At 43.1% G+C, this 24,899-nt stretch overlaps 2 protein-coding genes across 2 annotated transcripts; one reads left to right on the forward strand and one right to left on the reverse strand.

Moving 5' to 3' along the window:
* The first annotated feature begins 13,094 nt into the window (after positions 1 to 13,094).
* LOC131426953 (holotricin-3-like) lies at positions 13,095 to 13,505 on the forward strand. Its single transcript, XM_058589753.1, has one exon. The coding sequence runs from the start codon at positions 13,133 to 13,135 to the stop codon at positions 13,463 to 13,465; it is 333 nt and encodes a 110-aa protein (XP_058445736.1). The 5' UTR covers positions 13,095 to 13,132; the 3' UTR covers positions 13,466 to 13,505.
* Positions 13,506 to 19,748: 6,243 nt separating this feature from the next.
* Positions 19,749 to 24,050, reverse strand: LOC131430024 (probable aconitate hydratase, mitochondrial). Its single transcript, XM_058594634.1, has 6 exons — positions 23,850 to 24,050; positions 21,679 to 23,138; positions 21,457 to 21,628; positions 20,782 to 20,993; positions 20,421 to 20,712; positions 19,749 to 20,338 (listed from the first exon to the last, which is right to left on the reverse strand). Exons 1-6 carry the CDS (start codon positions 23,880 to 23,882, stop codon positions 20,147 to 20,149), a joined length of 2,361 nt encoding a protein of 786 aa, XP_058450617.1. The 5' UTR covers positions 23,883 to 24,050; the 3' UTR covers positions 19,749 to 20,146.
* Positions 24,051 to 24,899: the final 849 nt, after the last annotated feature.

Below are 24,899 nucleotides of genomic sequence, written 5' to 3' on the forward strand. Positions count from 1 at the left end.
GCGGGTCGACTCCGGTCCGACCGAAGGCGAACAAAAAAAAAAGAAGAAGAACGTCAAATCTCCAATCAACACCGAAAACTCCCCTACACTCGACCAAACCATGAACCATCAACTCACAGACCTCCAAAACCCACCAAACTCTATAGACATGGACATATCCAGCCGTGATTTATCCCCAACCAACTCCCACGAATCCATGACATTAGATATCTCCGATTAAGTACCCCTCACCCACATACACATGCAATAGGTTTACATTTATCTGTCATACGGGGACTACCCCCCAAAAACAACACAGTAAATACAAAAGAAAACCCCAAGAGGACGAGAGGCGCCGAACCGATCCGGGCATCGCCCAATCGAACATCTGCGCCTCCCGCCCATCCCACAAACTCCCCCTCTACACTGAACACAAACCCAGTCCCCACCACCAACCTGCAATACCCCCTTCCAACACCCCCAACAGAAACTCACTACCCCTTTCAACCCACACCGGGCGACCGGTGGACTTCCCCCGAGCCCTCTCATGATGGCCGGGACGAAGCGGATGCGGGCCGCTCGACCAGCCAACAACAACCTGGCCAACGGACCAGACAAAGCGGAAGGAGCACTTTTCAACGTGCCCGTCCCCCTGCACCTGCCCCCCCACCAGTTTCGATGGGTCACCGGGTCCAGGACGGGGAGACGAAACCGTCCAGTAACGCCAACATCGCCAGACAACGCACACGGGATCGAGAGGCTTGTTCTAGTCCCATCCCAGGATGCTCTTGGCAAATCACCGCTTGCTGCAGAAAACACGCTAAGCAAAAATCCTATCCTTTGGACGGCCCGCCCCAATTACCACCGGACACCAGTAACAACCTCTCCAAGTCTTCTACCAGCTCTCTCACCTCACCCCATCCACCATCTTCTGCCAACACGAGCTTGTCCTCTTCGGAGCCTGACGGCTTGTCGAATGGGACCACACTGGCCATTCAATGGAATGTGAATGGCCTCAGGATCGCCTTAGGTGACCTCCAGCATCTCATAGCCACCCACAATCCGGTAGTCATAGCACTCCAGGAGACGCACCTTTGCCAAAATATTAACCCAACTTCGTGGCTAAACCACCGCTACTCTTGGAGTGCTGACACAGGAACGAACCTGCATCAATCGATCGGGCTTGCGGTAAGGACAGACATACCTTCTTCCCCCTGTCCGATCACAACCGACCTGATTGCCACCGCAGTCAAAATACAAGTGCCAACCCCATGTACCGTGGTATGCGTTTACATCCCAGCAGAAGTCAGAGAAGTGGGCAAAAAGTTGAAGAAACTTCTTCAACAGCTACGGCCCCCTTTCCTTGTTCTGGGTGACTTCAACGCCCACCACCATACATGGGGCTCAAAGAAAAACAACCGCCGCGGAAGTGAAATCCTACACACTGTCGAGGAATGCGGGGCCGTCATAATGAATGACGGCAACCCCACCTTTTTCAGGGGGGAGTGTCAGTCATCCATTGACTTGTCCATAGCATCGCGAGACATTGTCGGCTCCTGTTGTTGGTCCACCTGGGCTGATACCGGTAGCAGCGACCACGTACCAATACTGATCTCGATAGATAAGCAACGGCCCCAAACCTCTCGACACCGACTTTGGATCCACCAGCGCGCAGATTGGAAAGGCTATGAAACCTCCGTAGAAGGAAGGATTCGAAACGAATCTAACCTCTCCCAGGAGGAACTGGAGAGCATAATCCTCGGAGCAGCCAACGATAGCATCCCACGAACTAGCGGAAAACCCCCCAAAAGAGCGGTCCACTGGTGGTGCCCAGAGGTGGCCGATGCTATCAGAGCCCGCAGAAAGGCTCTCCGTGCACTAAAGAAAACCCCCCTAGAGCACCCAGATAGGGAAGCAAAGGCGCAAGAATTTCGTCGCCAAAGAAACCTATCGAGGGAAGCCATTTGCAAAGCTAAAGTAGATAGCTGGAATGGCTTCCTTAGCGGCATCTCAGCAGACTCCTCGACAGCTGAACTGTGGAGAAGAGTAAATGCCTTCGGAGGGAAACGTAGATATAAGGGCTTTGCCCTAAAAGTTAACGACAACTTCACATCCAACTCGGTCATCATAGCTGATCATCTTGGTCAATACTTCAAATCCTTGTCCGAAGACACGGCACTACCAAAGGCATTCCTTAACTCACTTCGGTACGCCCAGTGCCCCCCTGTGTCCATCCAACCAGGATCTAACGAAATCTGGAACAGCCTATTTTCCGCGGAGGAACTTAACTTCGCCCTACACTCCGCTAAAGGTAAATCTACTGGCCCGGACAATATCAGCTACGATATGCTCCGGCATCTTCCGCCAACCGGTCGCAGAGCCCTTCTGAACCTATTCAATGAAATTTGGCTATCCGGAAAAATTCCAGCAAGCTGGAAAACTGCACATATTGTTCCCATACCCAAGGGTTGCGCGGACTTGCACTCTGCCAAGAACTTCAGACCCATCAGCCTCCTCTCGTGCGTTGGTAAAACGCTCGAGCGGCTAGTAAACCGCCGCCTCGTCACATTTCTCGAAGAGCACGATCTACTAGATCACAGGCAATTTGGTTTCCGACAAGGAAAGGGAACAGGAACCCACCTCGCATCACTGAGTAACTCTATACACGAAGCGATCAGCGAAGGGTTACACGTGGACGCCTTATCGATCGATTTGGCCAAGGCCTATAACACAGTTAACCGGGAAGGGGTCCTTCGACAACTGGTTAACTGGGGCATTAAGGGGCGAATGGGTGCCTATTTACAGGACTTTCTAGCTAACAGAAACTTCCAAGTCCGTATAGGTGGATCCCTATCCAGGACATTCGCTGAACAAAACGGAGTCCCACAAGGTTCGGTACTCGCCGTTACCTTATTTCTGGTAGGAATTAACTCCATCTTCCAACACGTTCCGAAAGGGGTACGAATCTATGTGTACGCCGATGACATTATCATCCTAGTCACCGGCAAATCCAGAAAAAGAATCCGTAACAAAATCCAACAGGCGGCGAACGCTATCAGTAAATGGGCAGATAGCGTAGGCTTCAATATCGCCCCCAATAAATGTACCATCTCACATTTCTGTTGGAAAAAACATTTGGACACAGACCATCCGGTAAAAATCGGAGAAATCACAGTGCCATTCAAGAAGTCTCCCAAAATCATCGGCGTAACCTTCGACCGAAACTTAAACTTCTCGAACCACTTTGGCCAAATTAAGAAAGATTGCGAGTCCAGATTGAACCTTATTCGGTCCATCTGCTCCGGTCATCCCAAATGGAATCGTCACCAGGGAATTAACATAGCCAAGGCCCTAATATGGAGTAGGCTATTTTACGGCTTAGAGGCAACGGCCATAGGCAGAGCCAACCTCACAAAACTTCTCAGTCCTACCTACAACAGGGCCGTTAGACTAACCTCAAACCTACTCCCAAGTACACCAGCAATGGCGGCGTGCGTAGAGTCGGGCCAATTACCTTTCAGATGGCACTTGGCCTGGACAATCGTACGCAGAGCCATGGGTTACCTGGAGAGAACATCGGGAAACAACTGCACATTACTGGAAATAACCAAATCTTTTTACCAAGAATTCACCGGACAAAGACTTCCTAAACTGGCTCGCCTTCACCGAGTCTGGAAGAAACCCTGGTACCAACAGGATCTCTCCAGAATCGACACTTCATTGGCACTCTCCCTAGGAGCCAAACCACTACCAGCAGTTGCAAAACGATGTTTCAACCAAATCACATCCGACAAGTTCAAAGGTTCAGCCTTATTCTACACGGACGGCTCACGGACAAACTCTGGCACCGGGCTCGGTGTCTGGGGGCCTAACACCTCCATTCACCGCAGCCTAAACCCCATCTGCTCGGTGTTCTCGGCGGAAGCAGCCGCCATATTCGAGTGTATAAGAATCATCCCCCCGGGGTCTAATGCCGTGATCCTCTCGGACTCCTTAGCGGTAATCACCGCTCTCGAGACGGGAGGATCCAGGCACCCCTTTGTCCAGGCGATTGAGACATACTGTGGCAGTAATGTCACGGTTTGCTGGATCCCTGGACACAGCGGGATCCCGGGCAATGAAAATGCGGATACACTAGCGGCTAGAGGTAGGAAAAGTCGCCGGACGGCATCTGAGGTCCCTTCAGCCGACATATTGACGGATCTCAGGGCCAAACTCACCAACCACTTTGTACAACACTGGAGAGCGTCCGACGGCCTGCTGCCCAAGATAAAGGGCGATCTGGAAAAATGGACAGATCGCCCTGACCGCCGGGAACAGCGAGTACTGTCTCGGCTACGGACGGGTCATACTCGCATCACCCACATTCACTATATCACGAGGCAACCCCCACCAATGTGCTCCTCCTGTAACATCCAGCTTACAGTAGAGCACATCTTAACTAACTGTCCGGAATTTCAAAACCTCCGAGTACAGCATAACATGAGCACCTCCATCAGAAACATCCTCTCGAATGATTCCGTAGCAGAGACATCCCTAATCCTCCTTCTCAAAAAAGGCAATATCTTCAACTCCATATAACCCATCGAACAACCCCTATCATAACTCTCCCATGACAATCACACACATCAGTTCAACAGGATAGCAACCCGGACTCTTGCCCGACAGATCTCCTCCCAAACACCTATTACCTCTCGTATCACAAACCCATTGCCTTAACCCAAAACCCTATTCCCACCGCCTAACCAAACTCCCCCCGCAACCTAACCCAAAACTACCCTCCTCCACAACCAATCACCAAAAAACGATTCCTGTCCTAAATTCGGCCACAAATAGACACCGCCTCCGCAACTCCAAATTTACGCCGGATCTCTAACATCCGCCCGGTCTTCAAGGTACGGTTCCACCATCTATGACGCAGAACTAATAAGATCTTAACCCAGGACAGCGAACTAACATCTGCCGAGGAACACCTCTCCTCACCCCCATCCACCACCAGATACACCCACCCCCACCAAAATTAACCATCCCTCCTATATTTCTAAATTACAAATTCTAATATTACTGTATCATCTATATCATTTCACGAACAACGCCAAAACCAAAAAGCGGCCATCCGCCGGGGCGGGCCCCGGGGATGTTCCCCGCGGCCGACAGCCGGAGCAACGCAGAGAGTCACCACGAATCAAACGGATCCAGTCTGGGGTTTTTAGAACACTAGTGCTTCCACACCTCGACCCATATCGCGCCACCATAAGACATAACCTAAACATGATATGTATTTTAAAGATTTGTCAAGACATACACCACCTCCAATTCCCCCCAAACCATTTTCCCCCTCACCCCACTGAGACCCCCCCCCCCCCCTCCCATTACGATACAAACCCGGTGAACGACCGCAACTAGGTTAAAACCGGGTATAAATAAACGATATAAAAAAAAAAAAAAAAAGTTTTTAATCAGAGGTGGTAATTAATTTATTGTGCGAAAACTAACGTCTATTTTGAATTGAACATTTTACTCGATTCAATACCATTTTTCAAATTCCGGGATATAAGAAATAAAATATTCAAAATAAATGCTTTCGATCGCTAAACATTCTAGTACTCGAGAAATCAACATTACACTGGTTTCTGTTTGAAAAAATGTTGGTCCAAAAAACCTTACCTTACCAAATTTACACATTTCTGAAGGTTTTCCATGTTTACACTAGAAAAAAAGTAATAGCACAGAGAACAGACATCCAAGTAGAGATTTCAATATATGTAATAAACTTAACGGTTGTTTTAAAAAGTAATCACCAAGTAACAATTCTCCTATAGAGACGTTTCGAGCGGGCTTTTGGGGTCGAGCTTTCATATAATGGAAATTCATGCGTGCAAAGTCGCGCGTAACGGAGATTTTTAATGGATTTTCACTTGTATGCTTCACACATTTTTTTGAAAAAGTTTATACTAAAGACTGTCCCAGAAAGTAAGGATGCACTTTGATTTTGCTGTAAATAATTCACAAGTGTTAGATATTCAAATATTATTCGATATACTGATAATATTAGACTACAACAACAGAATATTATTCTCAACATTTGCTACTTAGCCATTGTAGACTAGCTGGCGCACCTTCTTGCGAACGTTCCTCATTAAATTCCGTACAGACTTCTTGGCGACAAGTTTTGACACTTTTTTCCAATGGTTTCGGCTGCCGAGACATGTTTCCTGAGATGTGCCTTCGTTAATGCCCAAAATTTCTCAATTGGTCAAAGTTGTGGCAATTTGGTGGTTTCATGTCTTTTGGGACGAAAGTGACATTTTTGGTCGTATACCCTTCTATCGTTGATTTCGAGTAGTGGCAAGAAGCAAGATCTTGTCAGAAGACAGCAGGATCCTTGTGGCTTCGAACCCTGAGTAGAAGTTTTTGTAAACATTCCTTGATGTATATTTCGCTGTTCATTGAAGCAGTGGTGATGAAGGGTTTCGAAATCTTATCGCAGCTACAAATTTCTTGCCAGACCGTAGCTTTCTTACCAAATTTTTCGACTTCAATCGATGTCTCGAACTGGTTTAACACTTGCCCTTCTCGCACCGTATAATATTGTGGTCGCGGCAAGGACTTGTAATCGAGTTTCACGTAGGTTTCGTCGTCCATGATTATGCAGTTCAAATTTCCAGCAAGAATCGTATTGTACAGCTTTCGAACCCTTGACCTGATCGATGCTTCTTGTTTCGGACTACGTTCTGGTTGTTTCTGCTTCTTATAGGTTCGAAGATTCAAACGTTCTTTAGCACGAAGAACATTTGACTTCGAAGTGCCCACTTTTTTGGTCACATCCCGAACTGAAACCTCCTTCTTTTGCTCGAACGCCTTCAGTATACGTTTATCCAACTGAGGGTTCATCCTCAAATGTGTTAAGCTCTCCAAACTTCCTGATTGCATTTCGCACGGCTTTTTCACTTACTCCTTCCATTTTTGCTATCTTTCTCAGTGACAGTCCGCGTTCTGTGCACCATTTATACACAATTTTTCGACGTTGTTCTGCTGAATGTCCACGCATTTCGAAGCAAGCTAATGAAAACGAATAAACAACTGCACAAGTTGTTAGAGAAGAGTGTAAACAACAGGACGCAGCCATAAAAATTGACAGATTCTGAACCATTGCGAAATGGCAGCGGTTTTTGGTTGCGTCCATACTTTCTGGGGTCGTTACCACGTTTGGCATAAAGCCGTTTGGCATAATACCGTTTGGCATAACGACATTTGGCATAATGGTCAAGATGCTGATTAATAGAAATTGTTCTATTTTACTGCAATTTTGAAAGGTCTAATGCGGCTACGCCTCATCGTTTTTAATGACCTGCTCTCGGACCTCGCTGCCGCTCGTTCGGACTTAACTAAGGGATAGCTTAGTTCGGTTTTACATCTCATCCAAGTCAGTCGATAAAACAAAACCCGTTACGTTGGGAACAGAAGAAACCAAGTACAGTATTGTGTAGTGAACAATAGAACGACCTCGAAAATGAGTGAACCAAACGAACAAAAGTTACCGCCGACACGAAAAAATACAGTTGTTGTTGACTTCAGGCAGTCCAAATTTCGACCTTCGATACGAGAACTTGAAGGTTTGCTTGAGGAGCAAATGCATCTTGACATTAAACGTGTGCATTTACTTCAATGCAATAAGACGAATAATACTGTTTACATCCAGTTTTATAAAGAGTTGGATGCAATTCAATTCGCAAAAGACAATAACAATGTGCACTATGTGGAGCACGAGAACATTAAGTACAACATTCCAGTATATATGGATGATAGTGCTATAGAAGTGCGTGTGCATGATCTTCACTCAAGCGTCACCGATTCTTATATTCGCAAAACTATGTCCCAATACGGAGAGATTCTCTCTATCCAAAAAGAAGTGGAAGAAGTGGAAGGTATTCTAAATGGCGTACGTTTATTACGTATATACTTGAAGAAGCCTATACCTTCTTATGTGATTTTCGGTCAAGATACAAGAATTCCGTGCAAATCACTTGTTACCTATGACAATCAGATGGCCACATGTCAATATTGCCAAAAAGCTGCTCACTATGGTAAGCCATGTGATGAACTGGGCAAGAGAACAACTACACCAAAGGACAGCGGTGCTTCCTTCACACCAAACCAAAGCAACCCCAGTACACCTGTGACAGTCACCAACAACAGTGAAGCATTCCCTTCAACGAAACCATCCAACGTATCCCCTATAGACCAAAGTACATTAGCTGCAGTTAACAACTTACCATCCAACCAACCAGCAACTGCAAACAATGTACAACAAGGCTCATCTCCAGCAACTAGCAATGAAACCAACAACAATACCATCGATGCGGCAATGGATGACGAGACGAACCACGAACGGAGTGCCCCTCAATCCTCGCAGGAGAGAAATGGAAGCTCCACTCCCCCTAGAAAAAGGGTGATAACGAGATCCAACTCAAAAAAAAATTTATTTAAAAAATCGGCTCAATCGGCCACGTAAAGCTTGTACGAAAATAGGCCTGAATAAAAATATCTTTTAAATAATAAATAAGGGATAGCTCCTAGCTTTGGGTAATCCGGGCAAACGCCCGCAACTAGAAAGAGGTGATTTCTGCGCGGGGGGGGGGGGCTGCCCCCCGCAGTGGCCGGCGCTTCCGACGGCGGGTCGCCGGCGCACTCGCGGCCTTCGGCCGTCTAGACTATGACGAACAGAATATTGTGCTAGCACTAAGTGAGTTGCTTGTATAAAATGATAGTGTGCTATTTACTACAGAATTTTAAATATAAAAAATATGTAATAATGCTATTTCACCTAATATTATCGAAATATTTGGAACGAAAATAAAATTTACATATTTCGTTCGAGTTTTCCTTGCACAACATAACTCGATCAAAACGCAAACGAAAATTTACAAATCCAATTATTATTATTACAAATGGCATTATGCCAAATGACCATTATGCCAAATGACCTTATGCCAAACGCCCCCCCCCCCCTTTCTGGGACAGTCTTTAGCTTGGATGTCTGTTCTCTGTGGTAGTAGTAATCCTTTTGAAAACGATTGTCTTCTTCTCCGAGCTCACTTTTTTTGGTGATATCTATTTGCACTATTGAATGAACGAAAAAATCGTTTTTTCGGTTTTTTAACGATATCAAACTAACTAGAGATTATAAGAGGAGAAAGAATATGAAATCATAGAGCCATAGTACTCAAGGAAGAGCAAGGATGTGAAGAATAAAGTGCGGAAAAGTGAGACGTGACAAGGGTCATTTAAGTAAGCAGAAGGCTTCTCGTATCTAAACTTTTACCTTCTACCAGAGGAGTCGAACTTAGGCATCTTAGCGATACGAGTTATCCGAGTCTCTGATATGTCAGAAAGTAAAGGCAAAGGTCGTTTGCCATTTACTGTCCGAACCGGCAAAAGTAAAGTTACGAGAAGTTGTCACATTCTGCCCACGACGGTTTCTCACACAATGTGTTTCATTGTGTTGATATTTTCTCATACAGTTAGTTATAACACCGGAATGGAAGATTTATCCGAAACTATTGCTTGCAAACGACCTTTGCCTTTACTTTCTGACATATCAGAGACTCGGATAACTCGTATCGCTAAGATGCCTAAGTTCGACTCCTCTGGTAGAAGGTAAAAGTTTAGATACGAGAAGCCTTCTGCTTACTTAAATGACCCTTGTCACGTCTCACTTTTCCGCACTTTATTCTTCACATCCTTGCTCTTCCTTGAGTACTATGGCTCTATGATTTCATATTCTTTCTCCTCTTATAATCTCTAGTTAGTTTGATATCGTTAAAAAACCGAAAAAAGTAAAAAATACTGACTGACCAGAAGTCATAAATAAAAAAGTAAAAAGAAAAAATCGTTGCGAATCACTACTGCAGATATGAATATTTTCGGAAGAACCCTCCTTTACTTGGATCTATTTTTCATTGGCAGGTTTCGCTACCGGTTATTCAGTTTTGCCAAAAAGTGCCAATAGTTTTCATGATTTGTTCAATCGATTCGTACGCTTAAAAAAACAAAAAGTGATCATTTTCGTAGAAAACTTTCTCTTCCTATATTTTTTAAGTTTGGCTCATCAGTGCGTCAGCATTTTTTGTTAAACTGTTAACACCACCTAACGGTTGAACATAAACCGCTGAGCAGAGTTAAGTAAAGTTAATGCATGCTATTTGCATAGTTGTGTTATTGCTATTTGTACCGAAGACTTTACTGACGAAGGTTCTTTTCCGAGTTTTCATGAAGAATCGTTGACATTTTTTTACAAACTTAGTCTGACATTTGTCAAATATTTCTGTAATTTACAAGGCTAGATAGTCGATAAATTGCTATTGAAACTTGACATTCTGCAGGGCAAATAAAAATAGTTTACTAAAGGTGTAAGGATGCCTTTCTTATTATTTTTATCATAATACTATACTAATAAATCAGGATCAGGGTCATTTCCGAAAAGAGTTATTTCACCGAAAACCGTTTCGCCGAATGACATTTCGCCGAATGGGACACATCGCCGAATGTCATTTCGCCGAAATCAATTTCGCCGAAAGGGTCATTTCGCCGAAAGGGTCATCTCGCCGATTTCTGCAATTGTCTTAATATTATAATTCGGATTGATTTAAAATAAACACCAATGAATGGTGTATCTACCAAGCAAATGTATGTGGTATTTTCCGTTTATTAAGTGAAAAAATATCTAATGCGGCTTCGCCTCATCGATTTGATTCGTGTGCTGTTCGACGTCGCTCCCGCTCGTTCGGACCTAACTAGAGCAAAGAAACCTAGCTTTGAGTAGACCTGGCAAACGAGGCGGTTACAGGTTTGTATGCAAGAGGCCGCCGCTTCCGACAGCGGATCGGCGGCCAACTCAGCCAGCGTCGCCTCGGAGGCTTTACGCCGCCGAGCCATCTTGGCTTCGGTTATGTGGCTGCGCTACATCAGTAATACAGGGGACATAATAACACAAAAAACAATATGATGCATTCGAAATTACCCTTTCGGCAAAATTACCCTTTCGGTGAAATGACTCTTTCGGTTAAATGACCCTCAAAAAACTATTTTTTATGAAAAAGAACCGTTCTTTCTGCTTTTTTTTCGATTAAAAATTCCTACACGGATTTTTCTGAACCGATTTCAAAATTTCCGGCAATTTTGAATATTTTGGTGCTGAAGCTTTTGAAAACAAAACTGACCTCTGTTTGTGTTTTAGCCTCTTCATATTTTTCCTATTCTGGCGCTATTTTTTGAGACAGCTTACTAAAATTAAAAACTGGAGAAACCATTTCAGGTTTGGAAATATATAACAGTCGCTGGAGGCCAGGTTGGAGAATATGAAATATGGGGGATGGTGGACCAATCCGTACCGCAAATCACACAATTTCACCGTTGGTGCGTCTTTTTTCATAGCTTGATGAACTCGGGGTGTCAATTAAAAAATGTAAAGTGGCCGCGTAAGCGTTTTTCCGTCATAATTTTGAACGATAATCATTCAGTCATTTGTTGATGGATTGATTTAATTTAACAACCGATCGATTCGGAAGCATACCATTGAAAAATTGGTTTGACTCAACCTATGTTTTCACGAGCCAATCACAGCATGCCATAATGATGTCATCCTTTAGATTTCTCTCACTCCGCCGACGGTTTCGATCATTACTTCTTAATTCGCATTTCATTCAGTAGCTTCGATCGGTTTAAGGAGGAACCGCATCGGCCCGATTATCGGACCAATTGAGCACGATATCGGCCCGATCTTCTGACAATTGTGCACCATTTGCATCAACCGCATCAACTTAAAAAAGCTTTAAGTTTTCATTATGTATCGCTAGCGCAAAAGAATGAAGAGATACCGAACAAGGCATTATCGAGCTGATGTAGAGCATCGTACAATTTCTTTTGTTTCGATTAACCTTAAGAGGTTTTAACCTTAAGATCATTCGCCTCTTCGGGCCAGAAAACCGCTTACCCTATGTTCGGGTTTGGGAATTTTTATGTTAGTACTCTCTTGTTATTTTTTACTTCAACAGGGAATAGGAGAATGAAAGAGAAAACGTCGCCTGTCTTCAACTGAGTATACTTCTATGTTACTTGTCCATAGAACTATCGAACTATCTCATTTGACAGACACTTTCACAGTACAGGTTACAATTGACTATGATTTTGGTACTTCGAGCTGTCAAAAGGAGGTAGAGGAGTATATATAACTATACAATCAGTAGAAGCACCAGCATCCAAATATTTTCCCATCTCTTGAAAAATAATGTTTTATGAGAGAACGAAAAACGATTTTATTCAACATACTCAACGCGTAATCAAAAACATTCAACAATTACGATGATTTTTAAAAATAAGTTAACGCTCTAAATCTCAAGTTAATAGTTTAATATCTTACCGTAACATAATTTTAAATTAGAAAAACAGACCAGCTCCATCAACCGTACATGTTACTAGTTTTGAACTGCTAGCGTAGCATCCTAGTGTCATTAAATCAAGCTAAAATTAAATTAAATCCATTGAGCAAGTCTTCATCAAACTTGATCATCAAGTCGTCGACCTTTAAAGTTCAAAATTGCTTACAGTAGGTGATGATCATGTTTTTTGGAAATCCCTAGTTGAGGCAACATCGGTACATTCTTGGTTATTTTTTTCGCCTGAAGGTGATTACTTCAATGACGGAATCTGCTTTCGGCTGTTCATTTGAGCTTACTGATATGAGAAATTACACACTAATTTCAACATACTGTTTCAGCCAAATATTTTTTCGGCAATCGCATGATAAAAGTTTGGAAGCGAACTGAAAAGCCTATTCGTTTATCAATCACATTGAAATTACTGACCCGTCAGTAAAATAATATCGTTTATTTCTTATTTGATTCACTGGAACATTCCGAAATTCAAAATGCTATTTTGTCTTTTCAGTATTTTTTTATAGTTATAAATTCATTAAATAGTTCGTGACAATTCATTAAAATTTCAATGAATTTTTTGTGTGTAGCTTGTTTACAAACATCGAAAATGCGAATTTTGATAGACACTTTGATATATAAGTAACAGAATGTCCAACAAACAGTATCAGTTACGTTGGAATTATTCAAACCGTTCAGTCGAAATCTTTTCTTCAACCATGAAAGTGTTCGTTTGTGGACTTGTCGTTTTGTGTGCTTTGGTGGCCCTCGGAAGTGCTGATGAGGCGGTTCATCTAGAGGATGCCTCGGTACAGCATGAACCGGCCGATCGTGTCAAGCGGCAGTTCGGTGGTGGCCATGGCGGTGGTTTTGGCGGCGGTCATGGTGTACCGAATCATGGTGGACACGGAGGATTCGGAGGTGGTCACGGCGGAGGTCACGGTGGTTTTAAACAGGGCGGCCATGGTGGATTTGGACACGGGCAAGGACACAGTTTCGGACACGGGCATGGTCATGGACATGGACATGGTCACGGCCATGGACGATATTAATTTTATTAATTTTTAATATATAGTTAGAAAATCGGATAAATTCTTTACACTTACGAAATCTTCGAATACTCCCGAGCACAAGAGAGTTGTTGATTTATGTTTGGCACTGAATCAGCTGTAAGTCTCGATCTGTATTTAAACTATATAAGGTCAAAACTGTCCTACTCAATACCGAGAATGTACAGGTAAGTGCAGGCTTCGTAGCTTAAATCATATCCATTGCGAGACTAACGGAACCGGCGACTATTCGCAAAAGTAAACACTATATTCTGCACAAATATCTTTTGTTGCTCAGTGTAATTAAACATTTTGAAGAATTGCTACTTTATGAGAAATGTGCAAGTGGCCCTGTGGTATCCTGAGTTCAGTGTAAACGAACTACGATTAGTTTTAGTAGGATGATGTAAATGTGTAAGCGGTGGGAACTAATACTGGAAAATGAGAAGAGAGTAGTAAGTGAAAGCTGCGAACGGGTGTTTTAGATAGAGTTGTAGGGTAACAGAGGTATTTTGGCCCACTTTGTAAAAATATCCACCAAATGTTGTAATATCTTTGAAAAACCCTTCACAATAGGCAATTCAATGGGATAAGCTCCAAATTGATGCAACATGGGTTACTTAACATCGATTAAATCCATAAAGTTGGTTAGGTGGGCCGAATTATATGAAGTGGCCAAAATACCTCTGTTACCCTATATCTACGGAATAGAGAATACCACAGGCCCATCTATACAAAGCGTAGGAATTCCGTTGGTCTTGAAACGGCAAACGTGTTTGCTTGTTTACAAGACATGTTTCACAATCCACGAGTCTCTCGTTCTAGAACTCAATCATCTGCAATTTGCTTGAACTACTTCAAGCTGCCTCAATCCAGTTGACCGAGCCACCTGTGCCACATCGCAATACCATTCGCCAGAAAGAACTTATCCGGCCGCTTGACACGGTATAAGCCTCCTTCTTGAATGCCAGTTGCGATCAGCTCACCCCTGGCTTTGCAGTTGTCCGCCGTAAACACCACTTTATTGCCTCGGCACCGAACGCAAATTTGATATCAGGTCCGGAATTTTCAATACGTTGGAAACTTCAACTCGTCCGTGTTGTGTCTCCAATGTTACTGTAGGTTTAGCATATGTCTTCATGCTCGTGTTCATAAGCTCGTCAATGTACGCTTCAACACTGGAACAATTCGACAATCCCTAACCTTTTGACACTTTTTTCCGATCTTTTTCGAACTATTGAATGGTTTCGGCTGCCGAGACATGTTTCCTAAGATGTGCCTTCGTTAATGCCCAAAATTCCTCAATTGGTCGAAGTTGTGGGCAATTTGGTGGATTCATGTCTTTTGGGACGAAAGTGACATTTTTGGTAGTATACCATTCTACCGTTGATTTCGAGTAGTGGCAAGAAGCAAAGTCTGCCAGAAAACAACAGGATCCTTGTGGCTTCGAATCATGGGTAGAAGTCGTTTTTGTAAACATTCCTTAATGTATATTTTGCTGTTCATTGAAGCAGTGTTGATGAAGGGTTTCGAAATCTTATCGCAGCTACACATTGCTTGCCAGACCATAGTTTTCTTACCAAATTTTTCGACTTCAATCGATGTCTCGGACTGGTTTCACTCTTGCCCTTCTCGCACCGTATAATATTGTGGTCCCGGCAAGGATTTGTAATCAAGTTTCACGTAGGTTTCGTCGTCTATAATTATGCAGTTCAAATTTACAGCAAGAATTGTATTGTACAGCTTTCGAACCTTCGGCCTGATCGATGCTTCTTGTTTCGGACTACGTTTTGGTTGTTTCTGCTTCTTATAGGTTCGAAGATTCAAACGTTCTTTAGCACGAAGAACATTTGACTTCGAAGTGCCTACTTCTGAACACTCCTTCTTTTGTTCGAACGCCTTCAGTATACGTTTATCCAACTGAGGGTTAGCAGGACCTTTTTTTCGACCCGTTTTCGGTTTATCCTCAAAGGTGTTATCCTCACCGAACTTCCTGATTGCATTTCGCACGGCTTTTTTACTTACTGCTTCCATTTTTGCCGTCTCTCTCAGTGACAGTCCGCGTTCTGTGCACCATTTGTACACAATTCTCTGTGTACATACACAACAGTCTGTGGCAAAATGTTCCAGCACCATACTTTTGGAAAGCCATTGCAGTTTATTGTGAAATAGGAGCTCGGAAAATTCAGTAGCAATTTCTTTTAGGACTTCCACGAAATGTACACGTGGTAGAGAAAGAGAAGTGGTGTCTAATACTCGTTAATCGATTTCGATCGATTTCCAATTACTTTTGATGTGGAACACATCTTTTTTTTCTATATAGGGGTGCAAATCAGAAATTCAAGAAAAACTACACGTAGAAATGTGGTCAGGTTTTAAACACTTACAGCTCAGTCTGTTTTGTATCAATTATTAATATTATGTCACCATTTGATTGGAAATATTTCTACGTATTGATTTGAATGTTCATAGCCATGTATTTTTAATTGTATATCATTGAAATGTTGATTAATAGCTAACAGTGTCCTATTTTGTCTGCAAAAAATCTCCAGTATACCGGATTTCCCTGCCATAGTCGACGGTTTTGAAGGAGTAAGCGATGTATCAAAGAGAGAGCATCGCTCTGATTGGTCAATCGATGCAAAAGCGAAGCTGTTGGAAGCACGCGAATCTATAAATAGAAGCGAAATTAAAGCTAACGTTTCAGTCCTATTCCTAGCATGCTAGAGGTAGGTTGTTGCTAGACAGCAAGACGAAAACGTACCATAAAACGATTTCAAGCTTTAAGGGCTGATGCCAGTTGTTAGCCCGTCGTGTCGCTCGCTGTGCCGTGCCGTGTCGCTCGCTGTGCGTGTTACATTTCTCTTCATGCTCTCTCGTGAATGTGTAAAATGACTCTCGATATGGCCGGGTGGCCAAGAAAGTTTTGATATTTTCGGTTACAAGTTTGACTACATCACATAAAATCCAATAAAGCTACCGCTTGTTTGGCAGCCTTGATGAGCCGATTTTATTTCTCTCTCATGTTTCGTTACGTTACCAGGGAACTAAAATGGCGCCAACATAGAAACCGACTTACCTCCACAAAAATAACTTTCACTTAATTTTCATCGCGACAACATATATGTTTTTATGCACTAATCGCATTAGAACTAAATTATCTAGACATTGTCAGGATAGATTTTTGATCCTTGCTTTTGAAGGCGTGATATTCAATGAACAAGTTGAAAGTTGCCGTTTTCAGCTATGCAAATCTTCTTTCAGAAAAAAGGCTTTCCCGACCGCTAAAGTCAAACAATCATTCTAAAATTTTCACAGAATAATCTAAACTAAATTTCTAAGAGATTGTCTGTTGGGTTTCTTGATATTCGTCACCGTTTTGGAGAAAATCAGATTTGAAATGTGAAAATAGCCCTTTAAAGCGTTCTAAAACACACTGGCCTCAGCCCTTAATTGGTATGCTCTGATCTTGTGTCATGCAAATCGTTTCCCCATGAGAAATTGACAACTACCTCTGGATAAATTTTGAGTGCTTAAGATTAATTTCTAATTTATATTAGATGAACTCGATTGATAATGAGAAATAGTTTCTCGCTTCAACCGAAATCGCAGAATGGTAGAGAAACTTAACGCTAAAAAACTGCTTGCATAAAAAACTTGAACACAAGCTTGGCGAAGAGAAGCTTAATTATCGAAATCGCAAATATGTACAAAGATATAATTGTATATATTTGGGATAATGGTGTAATTTCGTCGGTCATAAAACAAATGCAAATCAAGACAAATGATTCGGATTGATTGAACTTTTTTATTGTAGATCATTAGAAATTTTGGTTGCCTTGTTCCACATCAACGGCTCGAACAACCCCATGGAGCTGATCCTTGTAGTTTTTTGTAAAATAAACAATCTTTGTGTATAGAGCCGCTATCCAAAGAGCCTTGGGCTATACCGGTTCCCGGCTTCCTATTCCTTAAGCATCGGTAGGGGTTATATACTCAAAAATGGAACTCACTCAGTTTCTGTAGAGGTCACTTGACCGATATTCACGATACTAATTGATGTGCAAACATTTTTTTTGTTTTCTTTCAAAAAGCTATAAAACTTATTTCAAAGAATACCACATAAAGAGTGTATCGAATAGTAGTTAGCAACATTGGTTATTGAATAAAATAGCCAAAAAAGACATATTTTGACATCAGTTTCCGATATATAGTAGAAAAATTACATTTTTATGCAATTCACTGATTATATTGAAGAAAATCCTAGTTTCTGTGAAACCTTTCAATCGGCCGGAGATCCGGGCAGTTCGGTGGGTTGATGTCCTTTTCCACGAATTGTACATTATTTTTTGACAACCACTGTAGAACGAAGTTGGCGTAGTGGGCTGAAGCCAAATCCGGCCAAAAGAGAGGAGGAGCCTTATGCTTTCTGTACAGTGGCAGCATTCTCTTCTTCAAACATTCTTCCTCGTACACCTTGGCGTTAATTGTGCCCTTCGTAAAGAAAATCGACAACCGCAAACCACAGGTACAAATTGCTTGCCAGACCAACACCTTCTGCCCAAACTTTTCCATCGCCACCGTGGTACACCGATTTGGTATAATATTGCGGTCCGGGCAGCTCCCGAGAGTCTTCCTTGGCGTAGGGTCCGTCGTTGATCAGGATTCATCCGTCTTTATTCTGTAGAATCCGGTTATACAGTTTTCGCGCTCTTGTTTTGGCCTGAACTTGCTGTACCAGGGCCTTTTCGGCACCTTCTGTTTGTTGTACGTTTTCAGGCAGTTCCGAACTTTGATCCGTTGAATCCAGCCCCCTGCTATGACGTCATGGAACTGTGGCCAGCATCATTCTGCAAAAACCAAAACAATGAAGAAGAATGGCTAACAAAAAATTGGATACTACAAACTACTTCTTTATTCAGTATCCTTTACCGCACTTCCCCGCAAATTATCGATCAGAATATCATCAGTACGATTAGGAAATTAAGATTTTACTCGATTTGAAATGCTCGAATGTTTGTTTACCAGACTCTGAGCGCTCTGATTGCCCACCAAATGCCCCAGATGTTGGCTACGATAGCACTTGCTGGAGCGCCCTATCCTTGCCACCGGGCTGGTTGAATCATCCCGATGCTGGTGTTGAACTGTTTGGCCAAATCCCGCGTCGACGCCGATGGGTTTTTCCTGATGTACTCAACCGCTTTCAAGTCCCGGCCGGGCTGGCTGGGACCCGTTTTCCTACCGGATCGGGGCAAATCCTTCATGGAAAGGGTCTTACCGAACTTCTCGATAATATTTTCGACACTGGTGTGGTGCACTTTCACCCGTTTTGCAATTTCGTTGTACGTGACACCACTTTCTGAGCACCAAGTGTGCAGAATTTTCTTTCGCGTTTCCGGATCAATTCGACTCATCATTCTTCTTCTTCTTCTTCTGTTAGTGACTTTGACAGTCACTTTTTGATGGACAGGTGACAGAGACCATATGTCCGACTCATCATTGAAACGATAAGCCGTACCGAAATCAATCGATTGCGCAGCTGTTATTGACATGTAAACAAACATGTCACCGCAAAACATGCTGCAAAAAATTAAGCCATTTCAGAGTAATAACTGTTTGAATGTTGCTAACTACTTATCGATACACTCCTTAGTTTACTCGATTTCCGAGGATTTGGTCAAAAAACGATTTCTCTATCCTTACTAATGGGCAAGGTAAAAGGAATGATTTCGGCAATAGACAGAAAACAAACAGTAAAAGTTAGACTCGGTGTGGCACGTCAGGTTAGACATAGCGCCTCGGCGCAAATAAGTGTTTTGCAAAATGCATTAACTTTACGTCTGCTCAGCGGATTATGTTAATCCGGGGGTTTTGCATCAGCAGTTCAGCATAATCTGCTGATGCACTGATGAGTCGAAGACGAAACGTAAAAACTAGAAATAAGTCATGTGCACTTTGCACAAAACGGCTACCCACTAGGTACCAAACCCCCAAATGTCGGTGTGGAATGTTCTCTTGCGAAAGGATAGCATAGGAGCGAGACTGAAAAATAAAATTTTACCATGCATGGGCAGTGCAAAGTTGAACATGTATGGCGTCAGGGTCCTATTTCTGAGCTAATAAATATTAGGGCCTACTTCAGGTTCTAAATCAGATGAAATTTTATCAGTCCAATTAATTTCAAATCATTTTATTGTCGTAGATACAGATCGGATAGCATGAAGTAAGTACATTTTTTTTAATTGATCAGAAACTGATTCGGATGCTAATACGAAAGAAAAAAAACTTTTGTTTCAAAATTTAATTAATATTTGGTTATAAAGTATCATTCAGTAGTTATATTAGAACATCTAAATTGTATGTTTTGTGTTGACCTACAAATGAGGTTTTCTGTATCTTCACTTGCATGCATGTTGGACATAATCTATTTACAAATAAAAAAAAATCACACTACAGATAACGTAAAAGTTGACTTCTAGTGATGGGAGGGTTACTTTTAAGTAGATTCGACTCAACTTTGCCTCTTTCAGCAGGTTCTTATAGAGTACCATAGAGAATAAGTATCCAACATGATTTCCCTTCAACTGGGTTGCTGTGTACCCATGCAGTATGAACTGACCCCAACAACTGTAAACGCTCAAGACTCGGGGACTCGGTTAGTAGAAGAAAAAAAAAACTAGATGTTTAGTTTTTCGCCAGCTGCTTCATGCGATTCAGCGCACTTCCAGCCTTGAACCAAGCGATTTGTTGCTCATTGAATGAGTGGTTCAACTTGATTTTGTCCACTTTGCCGTCGGTTTTAATTTCGCAGTCAACCTGTTTACCAGGGGCCAGGTTGTTCAAACCGAGCAGCGAAATCTTGGAGTGTGGTTGGATCTGAAAAAAAATGAAACAACGGAAAAACAGTTCAGGCGAATGAGGGATCGTGGAGGAGGTGAGAACAAGCAGCTGAAGCTACCTTATCGTAATCGGCTGGATTGGCAAAAGTAAGCGGAAGCAGACCCTGCTTTTTCAGGTTCGTTTCGTGGATACGAGCGAATGATTTGGTGATGATGGCCCGACCACCGAGATGGCGTGGTTCCAAAGCGGCATGTTCGCGAGACGATCCCTCGCCGTAATTTTCGTCACCGATGGCAACCCAGCGAATGCCCTTGGCTTTGTAGAAGCGAGCCACATCCGGTACACCGGCCCACTCTCCCGACACTTGATTCTTGATTTTGTTCATTTCGTTGTTTTCAATGTTTGTGGCACTGGAAGAGAGCAATAAAAATAACCAATCAGTCAAGCAGGTCAGTTTTTCAAATATTCGTACGACATACCCAATGAACATGTTGTTGGAGATATTGTCCAGATGGCCACGGTACTTCAACCAGGGACCAGCGGCGGAGATGTGATCGGTGGTGCATTTACCCTTGACCTTGATCAGCACCGTCAAATCGGTCAGATCTTTACCGTCCCAGGTATCGAACGGTTCCAATAGCTGCAACCGTTGGCTTTTGGGGTCAACGTCAACGCGAACCGATGTGCCATCCTAAAAAGGTATTCAAAGTGATTAGCTTAGAATTGACCCCGTAACAGAAATCTTCCTACGGTTAATCTAAAACTCTAAACCAATGGAATTATACAACGAAAACAAAACGTTCAACTGATAATGCATGCTAGTCTTCCGGTTTCGAAAAAGCATCAAAACAATTCAAAGTCCACTAATCAGACAGTTTCAGTACTACTTTGTAGACAAACAAATCCGCTTCCTACTCAGTGCGGATGATTAGGTCATGAATAATCAATTGAATTCAGCAAACGTTGCGTAATTATTCTGCTGCTCAGAAATTGAAATCAAAATCAGATCACTTGAGTGAATGCTAATAATACGCTTGATGATGGTTTAAAAAAAAAGCACAGCCTGATAAGATAACACACAACGTTCTACCAGTTCCAAATGCAAACGTCACGCGTTCATTTCGCGCATCATTTTTTGCGGCGAACTTACTTACCGATGGAGGTGCTTCGTAGGTGTCCATGCCTGGGTCGAATCCTTTCTGGGGCAACTCATCACCGAACGGAGCATCCAATTTGAACTTTTTGCCATCGTTTCCGGTCAGTTCGTCGGTCAACGGGTTGAAGTCCAACCGACCAGCAATCGACAGAGCCGTCACCAGTTCAGGACTGAAAATATGCACTGCATTATTGAGGTATTCAAAAAAAAGCAGTCTTACCTTGTCACGAAACAGTGAGTAGCCGGATTGGCGTCGTTACGACCGGTGAAGTTACGATTGTACGATGTCACGATGGTATTCTTATCGCCCTTTTTCACATCCTTACGATCCCACTGTCCGATGCAGGGACCGCAAGCGTTCGCCAGTACGGTTCCTCCGAACTCCTTGAATACCTTTGCGATTCCATCTCGCTCGATAGTGGCCCGAATCTGTTCCGATCCGGGTGTGACGTTGAATGGAATTTTCGATTTCAGACCGTGCTTCATCGCATTTTTGGCAATGGAAGCGCACCGACCCATGTCCTCGTAGGAAGAGTTAGTACAGGAACCAATCAGACCGACGCGAATGTCCACCGGGTATCCGTTCTTCTTGGCATTGGCCCCCAGCTTGCTGATCGGATGGGCCAGATCCGGAGTGAACGGACCATTAACGTGCGGTTCCAATTGATCAAGATTGATTTCGATTAGTTCATCGTATTTGGCTCCAGCATCGGCGGATAGAACCGATTTTTCGAATTTCTTTGCTTCGCTGGCAATCGAAGCACGGCCCGTCGCTCCTAGATAATCCACCATGCGACTGTTGAAGGGAAAGACCGATGTAGTGGCACCAATTTCAGCACCCATATTACAGATAGTGGCCATTCCAGTGCAGGAAATCGATTCAACACCCTTTCCATGGTACTCAATGATAGCACCGGTACCGCCCTTGACGGTCAGGATATCGGCGACCTTCAGAATGACATCCTTCGGTGACGTCCATCCACTGATCTTTCCGGTCAAATGGACACCGATGACATTTGGACATTTCAGTTCCCACGGGATGTTAGCCATCACGTCAACAGCATCAGCTCCACCGACACCAATGCACAGGCCACCCAGTCCACCACCGTTCGGGGTGTGCGAGTCAGTTCCAATCATCAGCAATCCCGGGAAAGCGTAGTTCTCAAGAATAATTTGATGAATAATTCCGGATCCCGGTTTCCAGAAACCGACTCCGTACTTGGCTCCGGCAGTAGCCAAAAACTTGTACACTTCAGCATTCAAATCTTTGGCTCGGGCCAAATCCTTCTCACCACCGACCTGAGCCTCAATCAAATGGTCACAGTGGATAGTCGATGGTACGGCAACTTTCGGCAGACCGGATGAAATGAACTGCAACATGGCCATCTGCGCGGTAGCATCCTGCATAGCCACACGATCGGGACGCAGTCTCAGATACGAGGTACCACGCTGAATGTCCTGGTTAGCCGGATCATCCAGGTGACCGTACAGAATCTTCTCGCTGAGCGTCAGGGGACGACCCAAGCGCTTCTTGACCACTTCGACGTTTTTCTGCAGCTTCTCATACGGCAAGTAAACATCCTGGTCGAACTTGGACAAAGCAACTTTTGCAGCAGTAACGCAAGAAGCGTGGAACTGACGCTGCTGAGCATCGACAGCGTACAGAGCGGCGCGCTTCGCCTGTGCAACAACAGAAGAAAAAAATACGAAAAAGAAAGAATAATTCGCCAAATCAACGTGAGAAAATGCAGTCAACCGAAAAACAACAGCGAGATTCTGAAAGTCACATGCATACTATTGCAGTTATCAATTTTGTCTGGCACGTGATCCCAACAAACTCGTCTGGCAATTATCAGCAAGGATTCCCCCTTGAAATTTTTTACTGCAGTCAGAAGTGATGTAGTACAAGCAGTAAACAGGGTTAATAGTTACAGTTTACCTATTGCTAATCACCAATGACCTATTTATTCAATTCGTTGAATATTTCAGGTACTGAAAGGGTGAGTTGCTCGATAAAATAAGATCACCTATAAAAAAACCGTAAACAATTTCAATCGAAAATTTCAAGGTATTCTGCGGGGGAGACAAGATCATAGGAGCTTTTATTTTTGGAGACAGGCGGGGTGAACTAAACACATACATACACATCAACTAAGTCTCGAATACGTCAAACGGAAAATGGTTCCACATTCGCACAAGAGCAATCTGTTATCTAACCAACTTCTAGAACTTTGAAGTTTTCCTATCTTCGCAAAGGAGCATTTTTTTCCTAAACTCTACCACGTATTACATCACAGTCCTTATCAAGATTTCAGCTACCGGGTTCTTGGGTTGATATTACAACTGCAATCCCATGCCGGACAAAATGACCGCAAAGTCCTCTAGGCTTACCTGCACGTTCAAAAACCGCGCGTAGTTGACCATTTTGGTAGTCAAATTATTGGATGAAAATTAATTACTTGCACTTCGGAAGCAGATCTTCAGCCTTCTTAGCTGGAAGATTTTTTTCTGCACTATTACGCTTTTCTCAACAATCGCACCAGCGAAAAAAATTACCTAACACTCCGCGATCCAGTCGGGGAATGAAATCGACCGTCGTTGAGCGATGACATTAAGTTGCAAGAACAATGCAGTAGGTGGATTCTGAACAACTGTCAGAATTGAAGCTTTTCGTCGATTTTGGAGCACGCTTTCGAAAATGGCGTAGGCGTCGAACGTCTGCATGTGTTAAGAATCTCGCCCACATTATCGAAATGACGGAATGAGCAATGAATTCTTACTCGACTGCATGATTTTTTAGTGCTCGATCGGTTCAGTGCTAGAATTTTCGCCTGAGTTGGCTGCTCGATCAACCTGATTGACAGTGACATTATAAATGTCATTGAATATTCGCTCATTTTATGAATGTGTTAGTGTGAAATTTAAGCGACTTAAGCCATTTCACTACACTCCAGCTAGAGGAATGGATGATGCTGACTAAGGTAGGCCGTTTTGTTAATTTCCAGCGAATTTCAATAGTTTATGAAGATTTAAATTTGTATATTTAGTTATATGTTTTCGTTTAAAAATAAACTAAAATCAGCAAGAAAACGTGCAAAATCAGGAAAGAAGAAGAAGAAGACGAATTGACAATTCAGTCCGCATCTTCTCACTCAATTCCGAATGATTTCCGAATCAACCGGTTGTCGGCGAACCGGTTCATTCGGAATCGGTTGTTGCACTGGAGTTGGAATTGATTCGGAATCCATTATGGTTTCCACATGAAATTCCGAATGAAAATTTCTCGCCGATTCGGAATCCATTCGGATCTGATAATGAGGGCGCTTGTGCCCACATTATCAGATCCGAATGGATTCCGAATCGGCGAGAAATTTTCATTCGGAATTTCATGTGGAAATCATAATGAATTCCGTATCAATTCCAACTCCAGTGCAACAACCG

This window comes from Malaya genurostris, chromosome 2, assembly GCF_030247185.1.
Source record: "Malaya genurostris strain Urasoe2022 chromosome 2, Malgen_1.1, whole genome shotgun sequence".
NCBI lineage: Eukaryota > Metazoa > Arthropoda > Insecta > Diptera > Culicidae > Malaya > Malaya genurostris.